Genomic DNA, 9,990 nt, shown 5'->3' on the forward strand with positions numbered 1-9,990 from the left:
AGGCAGAGTTGCTCATCTTTTCAGCAAGAGCTATGGATGTTCAAGGAGTGCCTAACTGATGTATTCGGTAGTAAAAATCCTTGTGTGCTTGTGTCTGTGTGTGTAGCTGCGTGTATCCTTTGGCGCAGCCCACTCAAGATGGTGAAATTGCACATGGCTACACCAGGCAAGGAGGTCTGCTTTTAGCTGTGCGGGATGAGATAAAGCTGTGAAAAAAAAACGTGAAATTAAACAGTTCTCCCATTCAAACCCATCAAGACGGTACAACAGGCCCTAGCCCTTTGCATAACGAGGTCCGTGATGTTTGCACAACTCTCAGCTCACAGTCAGTAGCTTTAATTAAACCTAGCCTGTGTGTGACCCGCGTGGTGAACTTGGGTTGCCTGGAGGACGAACTCTCTCTCCCAAATAACATGCGGGGGGGGGGGGGTGCTGTGATGGGGGGGGCGGGGGGATGCTATGGAAAGAAATACAATGCAGCCCTCACTGATGTCCGGGGCGGTTCAGCGCCCGCCTGTGCCGGACGCCCGCGGGGCTGCAGCTCCCAGGAACGGTCCTTGACCCGCGTCGTGCCGGGCGAGGTTGCGCCCTGTTCCTGCGGCAGCATCCCGGCTCCCCGACCCGCGGCACCTCGGCCGGGGGCGCAGGACCTGCCCCGGGCGCCGGGCGCGCTCCGCCGCAGCCGCGCTGCCGCCCCGGCGCGGCTCCCGGCGCCGCCGCCACCTCGTCCCGGCCTGCCGGTGCCCGGCGGCCCCGCGCGCTTCCCCTTCTCGCGGGGCAGAGATCCCCGCGCTGCCTGTTTGCCGGCAGAGAGTACCCAGGTATCCAACGGAACCGAGGGATGATACTGAAAGAGCAAGTGAAGCGGAAATTTAAAGCCCCTCTGCTAATAATAACAGTATAAATAACCGAAGACATCTTGTAAACAGTGCGGTCATAACCCTGAAACATTAAACAGCTCGGTGGGATCTGGCGCATCAGCTGCCTACGGCCTCTGCCGGTGCAGGGAAAGAGCCCCGCACTCCTGTTTATCTCAGCCTAATCTCCCACAGACGCTCTGATCGATAGAGGGGAGATGTTTAAATTAAAAATTCTCGGCACCGTGCACCGGGGCCAGAGGGGGATCCTCCGTCTGACTGCACTTCATCAATAAGTAGCTCGCTGGGAGCCGGCCGCCCGGCGGGACGGGGCCTCCCCGCGGCCCAGTGCGGGCTCCGGTCCCGCTCCCTGCGGCACCGGGCGGCTCCGGGCCGGGCGGGCTCGGCGCGGCCGCCGCTGCCGCCGGGCGCCCGCGCCGCCCTTCGCGCCCCGCAGCAAAGCGCAGGCTGCGCCCGCCGGGCACTCGGTTTCGCACCGCGCTGGAAACCTTACAGTCCGCGACTTTGCACTTCTGGGGTTATTTTCCGTCTGAATAACGAAAAAAAGGACCCAGCGTCATAGCCCGCGCGCTGGTCGGTATTTTTCCTAAGGCCCCTCTCCTGTGGTTACTCGCCCCTTTCCACCCTACTCTGACCCCCGAAACTCCCTCCAGGAATTTGGTCCAAATCTTCTACGGTAAGAAAATAACCTCCCCCGCGGCTCAGGCTCCAAGCGGTGAGTTTGCCCCGCATCGCTCTACGCTACCACGGTCGCTTGCGGAGAGCCGGAGGCGCGGTCCTTCCCCCACTGAAATGAGAGTTGGAAACGAAAATTACACCGCTCTGTGTTCAATGGAAAGGAAGGTTTATTCACAGAAATAGAACAAAACCTGTTCGAAGAAAATATATCTATATATCTTTAGGTGAATTACTTCATAGAAATGACTGTCAAAGTCAGTTATTCTAGGCATCTACATATTTCACAGGTCTCAGACAAAAGATACACGAGTGGTAGGTTTTGTTTGAACTCTGTCTTTTCTCTATTAGCACTTGAACCAGCAAGGCTGTTGTTGCAGGACACTCGACTGTACATACATTTAATAAAGTTAAATATAGTCGGGATCTCTCGGGGTGGAGTCTTTGCTAATGTACATTTGGTCTCCTCTTTGCCGGGCGAGGGGCTCTCCCCGTCGCTCTGCCCGGGGCCCGGGGGCAGAAGCGGGGCCGGTGCGTCTCTCCGCCCGCGCCCGCCGCCCACCCTCACCGGCCACGCGGGGACGGTGGTCTCGGGTGCCGCCGTGGGCTCAGGATGCTGTCGGGCCGCACAAGCGGTTTGTGTTCACCACTTCTTTCAGGTCACTCTCGGGTTTGCCGGCTACCATAAAAGGCCAAGTCTGTAGCCAGGAAAAGACACGGGTGGGAAGGGGGTTAAAAATATGTAAAAATGCACATTGCAACGGTTATTTCGCTTGAGGGTCCCTCTCGGATGTGCCCCGGGGAGGTCAGCCCGGCATGCGCGGGCTTAGCACGTCTGTGGCAGCGCTACAAGGGACTTGGGCCGGGGGAGTTACCGCTGCGTCCCGCGACGGCCCTTTTGTCTCCCGGCCTCGCCGCCCAGCCGCCTCCAGCTCTGCCCCGGTGGTTACACGAGTCCGCGGAGCGAGGAATCCTATTTTACTCGTTCCACGAGCAGGGCAGCGCCGGGTATTTTAAGCAAACGCCAGCGTCTCGCCCCGCGCACGGCGAGCAGAGAGCCGCCCCACCGGCGGCGCACCGGCGCTGCCCTGCGGCCCGCGGAAGCGCGGCGCAGCGCAGCGCCCCGCCGCGCACTCCCCGCGGCTTCTGCCCTTACTGGTGCTGGGGAGCTTTTTACATTTCGTTTCCTTCCAACGGGAGCCGTGTCATCCCCTGCCGAGGGCCCCGGCGCCGGGGGGCTGCCCGAGCCACGCAGCCGCCCGGCCCGCGGCGCCGGAGCGCAGCGCTTGCTCGCTGCGGGCCGCCCGGCACCCCAGCACCCGGAGCAGCCTCCCCCCCGTCCAGCCTCCCACGGCTTGAGAGGCAAGATTTTGTGTGCCTGTGTGTGGAAGGGGGAGCATTTGGTTTGGGGATGTTGTTGTTGTTGTTCTGAGGATTTTGGTTTTAGCCAAAGAAATCTCCCAAGCCAGATGACACAGCGGGTAATATACTTCCTCCGCCCCCCCCCCCAACCCCCCCGGAGTCCAGAGCGCTTGAAAAGCAGCTCAAAAGGCAGATCTGGATCGCAGTGAAACTTCCCCAAATCTCTGCAATCCGTTTATCAGGTGTGGTCCGCACGTGGGGTCAATGTAAACGCTATATGTTTAAGAACAGCCCAGGCGGATCTCACCCGGCTGCAGTTTTCATCAGTTGCACGTAGTTTTAGAGCTGGAAACTTGGATGTTTCTGGCGGCCGGGGCAGCAGGGGGGGACCCTGGGCTGTTCCGGAGAACTTTCTATGGCTGGTCGCAGCTGAAGGAGTGACTGCCACGCAGCCCTGGGAGGCTTTGCAGAGCATGCCCGGGGCAGATACCCACTTTTTAGAAGTCCAGATCATTGTTTATTTCTCCTCTGCAATTTTACATGTGTAGGAGAAACATCCTGGACACAGTTAATCAGAGCAAATAAGAGCAGAGCCCCAAGAGCTCTGTTTCTAAAAATCTGGGGCTTGTGGATTATTATGGTGGGACAATAAGATACAGAGGAGAGGTGGAAAACAAATCCCTTAGTTTGATTCCTTCCTAAAACACAACTTTATCTACCTCAATTCCCATACCTACCCACTCGAAGGTAGAAATTTCCCTCTGAGCCATCAACCTGCTGAGGTTTCTGAGGTATTTCTGGCACAGTACAGCCCATCCCTGAGTATCTATGGCCCGCAGGGCCCCTGCACCCCTGTCCTGGAAAGAACTGCAAGGAGTAGCAAATGGGGCCAGGGATGCTCAGCTCAAGGGACACAGGGAGGAAGGGCAGCTGGAAGTCTGTCCCCTCGCAGAGTAACTCTTTGCCACCCCACAGGACAGCACCAGACTCGCTGTGAGAAGTACAGTGAAGGCTTGTCTCCCCACACACACGCCAAGGCAGCTCCTCGCCCTACTCTCTCTCCCCATATACACATGCACACACCAAGTGCCTGTCCCCGGCGGGCCTCGACTTACCAGGTTAACAGGGTGGATGTAGCCATTCTCATACTTGTCATTGGCCAGGATCTGTCTCAGGTGAGCAATGTAGCTGGAGGCCAACCTCAAGGTGTCCAGTTTGGAAAGCTTGGTGTCTGGGGGCACCCAGGGCAAGGTGGTCTTAAGCCTGGAGAAGGCTTTGCTAAGGACCCTCATCCTCGCCCTCTCCCTGGCGTTGGCAGCGTTTCTCTGGACCTGCTTTCCCTCCTGGCTCACTCCATTTAAAGGGCTCTTCTTGGGGGGAGCTTTTTTCCTCTTGCCCGAGGCCCCTCTCCCCTTCTGAGGGGAGCCATTCTCGCCATTGGATCCCTCCTCGTTGCTCTCGTTGGAAGCCCCAAACTCTTTGTTAGTATCCATTTTCAGGCCATCGCACTCCAGCATCTCCACCTCCTGCAGATCTTCCACATCACTGAGGGACCCAGTGGACATGGTCTGGAAGATGCCAAAGGACCAGTGGGAAAGGGGGAGGGGTGGGGGAAAGAAGGGTAGCTCCTCAAACACGCTTCAAGGCGGTGGAGGAGAGAAGGGGCGCCAGTATTTTCCTCCCCTTCCCTCCCCCCTTTAGCACTAAGGCACAATACCAGTCCAGAGAGGATCCCCGCCCTCCCGCCCCTCAACCCCGCTTTGCCCGTGTTTGAGGGAGGGAGTGTGTGTGTGTGTGTGAGAGAGAGAGAGAGAGAGAGGGAGAGAGAGAGAGAGAGAGGGAGAGGGAGAAGGAAAGGGAGAGAAAGCTGAGGAATTTAGTGAGGACACTAGTAATTTATCTGGGGGATAAGAGAGGCGGATCCAGCCCAGGGGAGGGGCCCTGCCCGCTGAGCACACCACATCCCCAATCACAGACCTTTGCACAGGACAGGGAACGAGGTATCCCAGCAAATGTTTGCAGAGAGCTCAAAACTGGGATTCAAATCTCCACAACTAGAGCAAAGCAACTCTCTCTCCCTCCCTCCCTCCTGTCTTGCTATACCCCCCATTCCTCCTCCTCCTCCTCCTCCTCTTCTCCTTCCCCACTTCCCTTTCCAGCGCAGGGTTGCTCTCCCCCTCCCTGCCTCCTAGATGACCCAGGCAGCTGGTGTCATGATTCTTGATGAAAGCCAAAATGGGTCATGAGCAAAGAGAGCAGCAGATCCACCAGCAAAGCCTTCCAGGGAGCTCTGTAATGCATGCCGTCTAAACGCTGCCCTGTAACCTAATCTGAGAGAGATTTGTGGATGATTATATTTGAGAGTGCATCCTGTCCAGCTACTAGTGTATTCCAGGAAGAGCGAGCTCTGAGGCTCAGCAGCATGGACTTCAGAGCTAAAGCACAGACTCTGGAGGCAGGAGGAGCTGACTTGTTCCAGGCTTCCTGTGAGACCTTTGAGAAGTCCCAGTCACCTCTCTCACTGTTTGAGTTCCCCCATCTGTAGACAGCAAAAAGACTGCCCTAATCCACAGGTGTGTGGTGCACCCGAATTCCCTGCTCTCCGCAGAGCCCCACGGCGTGGAGCGGCTCCAGAGGAAGGGCTGTGGAGGGTTATCGTGGCTGTGGACAAGGAGCACTCTGACATGAAGAAAAAGAAGGGGAGGAAGTTTATTGGATGATAGACATCACATAGGAAAACCACCTTTTCTGGGAGTTTTACTGCAGGGCAGACTTCAGAATTTTACTCCATTGTACTGGAGCTGTTTTCTGTCTGCTCTTTACTGCATTTTCAAAAGTGAGGGAGTTTTGCCTAAATATGCAGCCAAGATAAGGCCCTTTCTGTGGGAAAGTGAACCCTACTCAGCTACCAGTGAAGTCAAACAGGAATTTTACCACTAGTATGAATGAGCATACTACTGAGTATTTGAATAAATAGATGTATACTGCAGTTATGACCCTTATGTACCTATGTATTCAGTGTCTACAGAGCAGAGTTTTAAAAATATTTAGCCTTAGTCTAGCTCTTCTTTCTCTCTGTGTGACTCTCTAAACCCACATGTGGAGTCCAAAGAGGCCAGTGAAGCACAAACTTTCTCCCACACCTCCTGAACCTTCACAGATGCCTCAGTAGCCTGGACTTCGAACACTGGGGAGTAAGAGCTGAGCTAGACTTCCAAGTGGCATCTTTCTGACACAAATCCACAATGACTGGTCTGACGGTGGGAGAAAACCCAGTTTTTCAGCAGCAAACATGAGGATTCACATAGCTCTGGGCAAAATGTACAGCCTGAGATGCCACTGTGGGATGCAGGAGCTCCAGAGTTATTTCCAAGGTCCTTGAAGCCACAGAAAAATCTCTCACTGACTTGCGTGAACATCACATTAGGTTGTCTACATCCACTAAACAAAAGAACAACAAACCAAATAAAGATTGTGGAGGGCCAAACCACTATGTTTGCCAAGTGCTATGTGCTGCCCTCAGATTAAAGTTTCAATAGGAGACAGTGTCATTATTTCAGTAATTAGCAAAGAAGTCTTTAGTATCTCTTTATCTATCTTGGTTCCTTGGCTTGCATGAACCAGAGGAAAAAGGACAAACTAGCTTCTTAACGTTTGGCTGGAAGTTAACACCTTCCCACTCACGATAGGATAAGTACATTAAGGTATCGCATCTCCAAGCCCAGGGCTCTTGGGAATTCACTAACCTCTAACATCATGTTATGTTAACTGTGCCCTGTTTGTGTTTTTGCTGTGCTACAAACTAAACAGATTGTCAGTATATCAGTCCTAATTAATGAATTAGCTTTTCCTTTTATTTTTATTTTCTTTTTTTTTATAACATCCTTGTTGCAGATCCAAAATATTACTAATCACCAGATTTATGAGCCTCCTTATTTTCTAAGGTTGATTGTTGTTTGTGCAGGTGGAGATTTAAATGGCTATATGTACTGCAGAGATTTATAGTCCCAATGATTGATATTAGAAATGAGCTAAAGGACTCCTACTGGAGCAAGGATGACAGAAAATCAAGTTGAAGTTGCTTGTGTCTCTAAGCACAAATGACCAAAGAGTGAAAGGCACAAAATACCTCTAAATTCCCAACATCAGATGCCCCCAGAAGAACAAAATAAACCAGTATATATAATGATATCCTTTTCAAACACTTATTTTTAACTTTATTTCAGGCATTTCTTAAATTTATAAAAGCAGAAAAATTAATAAAAGCAGGAAGAATGATCTAGCTTCTTGAAATGGCTTTAGTATGCTGTTACATACATTCTGAAAATAAATTTATGCATATAGATGCATTATGAGCCTTTAGAAGTGCTACACATTTGTAACTTTTATTGACTTATATACATTTTTGAGTCCTTGGAGCTGGTGAAAATTGATCTCTAATACAGAACATATTTTTGGGGTGACATAGGACATATTTTTTGCATTTGTTTTGTGGAGATTATTATGTGTGTGGTATATACAGATATACGTGTAATATATTATACTTTGATGCCTCTATGCATAGAGATTATTATACAGTCTTTTAATGACAAAATTATCTTCTTTTCCCCTCCACAGGGGCCCACATGAACAGGCCTCAAAAGAGCATTATATCCTCTAATCTCTTGGTAACAACTATTTCCTCATTTGTTTTTACATGAATTCAACCTCTCCTTTCTCAACCTTCCTGCTCCTTATCTTCCCTGCTCCCAGAGCTTGTACCCCTAATCCAGCTCCCGGTTTTAATAGCTTTCCCCTCAGCTTTGTTGCCTTGCCAAGTCCTCCTGACTCTCACGCTGAGGCCCACCTCCAGTTTCTTGACCAGCTCAGTCCTGTGTGAAGGGTAAAGCTGGGATGGGTGCCACCATTGTAGGGATGATGTGGCCACTAAGGAGGTTTCCTTAGATGACTGGGACCACTGACTAACCTATTAATAGCTGGCTGGGAGAGACAGACTGAGCTAAAGTCCTTTTGGCCTTTGTAATACATTCACTTCTTCATTTATGTTTAAAAAAAGAGGTTGACGTGCAGGTGTAGGAAAAATCAGTACAGCATTTACTCTATAACTGACTTTCATCTCTACACTGCTCTAGCTGCACTGTTTGTATCTTGCTTTTACTTCTAATTGGGACCCTGAGGGAAAGTAGTGTTCAGTGACGAGTTATAGAGCTGTACACCACAGAGTACCAAGCCATAACACCATTTAGCACATGTCAGCCTGGCTGGGGGCAGAGGACTGGGATGCTGGGTCTGCAAGGTCTCAGACAGGGATGTGTCCCACACAGGCGTACACTGGTCTATGCCATGTTACGGACATTCCCCTGGAAAATAAGGTCCACTTTTTATGCCTCTAATCTTCCCTCTTCTGAGTTGGAATAATACAGTAATTTGAGACTGCTTTGGAACTTGAGGCCAAGATTTCTCTAAGTGTCTAATGATTTTGTGTGGCGTGGCTCTTTTTTTTTTTTTTTTTTTTTTTTTTGATATGCTGTATCATTTATCAAAGCACCATATCTTTGTTGTGCATTGAACATTCACCCAAGGAAAACCTCAAGTCTAAGATGTGGTCAACCACAGCTGAGGAAATCATAATCACTAGCTGGTTTTAAAACTTTTGGCCCAGGTATAATACAGATGTTTTCCTGTATTTGGAGAATAACCAAGGAAGTCACCCGCAGGCAGCCAGTTGATCGTAAGTCATGTTCAGCTAGATTTGCGAATGGTCAGGAAGCAAACTGCAACCAGATCACTATTTTCATATTGTATTTTTTACAGAAAATGTAATTGTACTGAGATTTCTCCTGCCCACTTCTGGTCTCACCTAGAAACTCAGTTAAGTTATAGAGGGGCTTCAGAAGCATATTGTTACATACCTTAAGTGAAATAAAGCTAATCATAACAATATGAACATATAAAAATTAAAGAAAAAATAATGCTGAAGTTGCAACTGTAAATCATGAATAACCAGGTTTAAGGTCACCTTTATGTGTATCTCTTTTAAGATACAATTTTTATTACACAGTCCTGTGATGCTTCTTTCTATAGGACTCAGTCTTATTCACTGCAGAAGACTGACACTGTTGGGAAATGAATCAAAGGTGTTTGTGAAAATGGGATAGCTTTATCAGAAGGGCCAGGGAGTTGGAAGCCTCCCACTGCTCTTTTCCAGTGCAGTGTATCTGGTTCTGATAATAGTTTTGGTTTAAAAGTTAAAAGATTTTTTGATAAATAGGCTAGGGCAATAGAGAAATAAAGAAAAAAAAAGAGAAATAAAAATATCACATTTAAGACAGTAAAAAGGTTATTTTGGTGTATTGGCATAAAAGGCATATCTGTATCTGAGACTTGTGTGACTAACCACCTCCTCTAAGAAATTTCAGCTTCTTGCTGCAAAGCCTGGGGAAGTCAGAGCTTTCTGAGAGAATGTTTTTCAGAATCATGGAAAAAAACTACAAATATTTCCTACTATTGTCATTTAGAAATGCTTGAAAGTTTTAGTGATACCTTGAATGGAAAATCACAGCTTGACAGATTACAGGTTAGAAAATTTAAAAGCAAATAAACTATATTTCTATTTCATGTGTTTTTTTAAAAAAATTCTGAAATTATGCAACAACAAAAACATTGAAACTTTGGTAAATAGAATTCCAAAATTGTTTTTTAATGCTCTATAAATATTGAAAAAGTATGTAATAATTACATGATTTCTTCTACCATAACTTATGCCATGTAGTATCTTTTCCTTTGAGTAGCTTCATTAAAATCAGCAGGGTTTCTCACAGAGTAATACAATCTGTATGAAGAAGAATAGCAAAGCTGCCTCAATAGAATTAAATTCACCATTAAATATTATAACATGTTAAGAGAGATGATGGCAAGTCTATCGTCCTAACTATGAAGGATACATCAAATGAGTGTGCGCCTCACTTCCTCCTTCTAGGTCAAGTCATTGGTGAGGATTCTGGTACCGTTGCTGTGTTAAGCGCTATAAAGGATCTGTCAGCTAAAAGTTGAGTAGCACAGAAACAAGAAGCAC

At 48.9% G+C, this 9,990-nt stretch overlaps 1 protein-coding gene across 1 annotated transcript; it reads right to left on the bottom strand.

The window, feature by feature from the left end:
- Positions 1-1,705: 1,705 nt before the first annotated feature.
- On the bottom strand, positions 1,706-4,868 carry TCF21 (transcription factor 21). The gene is made up of 2 exons (XM_062570890.1): positions 4,031-4,868; positions 1,706-2,251 (listed from the first exon to the last, which is right to left on the bottom strand). Exons 1-2 carry the CDS (start codon positions 4,478-4,480, stop codon positions 2,162-2,164), a joined length of 540 nt encoding a protein of 179 aa, XP_062426874.1. The 5' UTR covers positions 4,481-4,868; the 3' UTR covers positions 1,706-2,161.
- Positions 4,869-9,990: the final 5,122 nt, after the last annotated feature.

The sequence above is a fragment of the Rhea pennata genome, chromosome 3 (assembly GCF_028389875.1).
Source record: "Rhea pennata isolate bPtePen1 chromosome 3, bPtePen1.pri, whole genome shotgun sequence".
NCBI classification, from domain to species: domain Eukaryota; kingdom Metazoa; phylum Chordata; class Aves; order Rheiformes; family Rheidae; genus Rhea; species Rhea pennata.

Excerpts from the sequence above, each read along its gene's own strand:
- TCF21 (XM_062570890.1), bottom strand. The coding sequence starts at position 4,480 with ATGTCCACTGGGTCCCTCAGTGATGTGGAAGATCTGCAGGAGGTGGAG. Across the intron at positions 2,252-4,030 it reads ACATCCACCCTGTTAACCTG|ACTTGGCCTTTTATGGTAGC; the intron begins GTAAGTCGAGGC and ends TCCTGGCTACAG.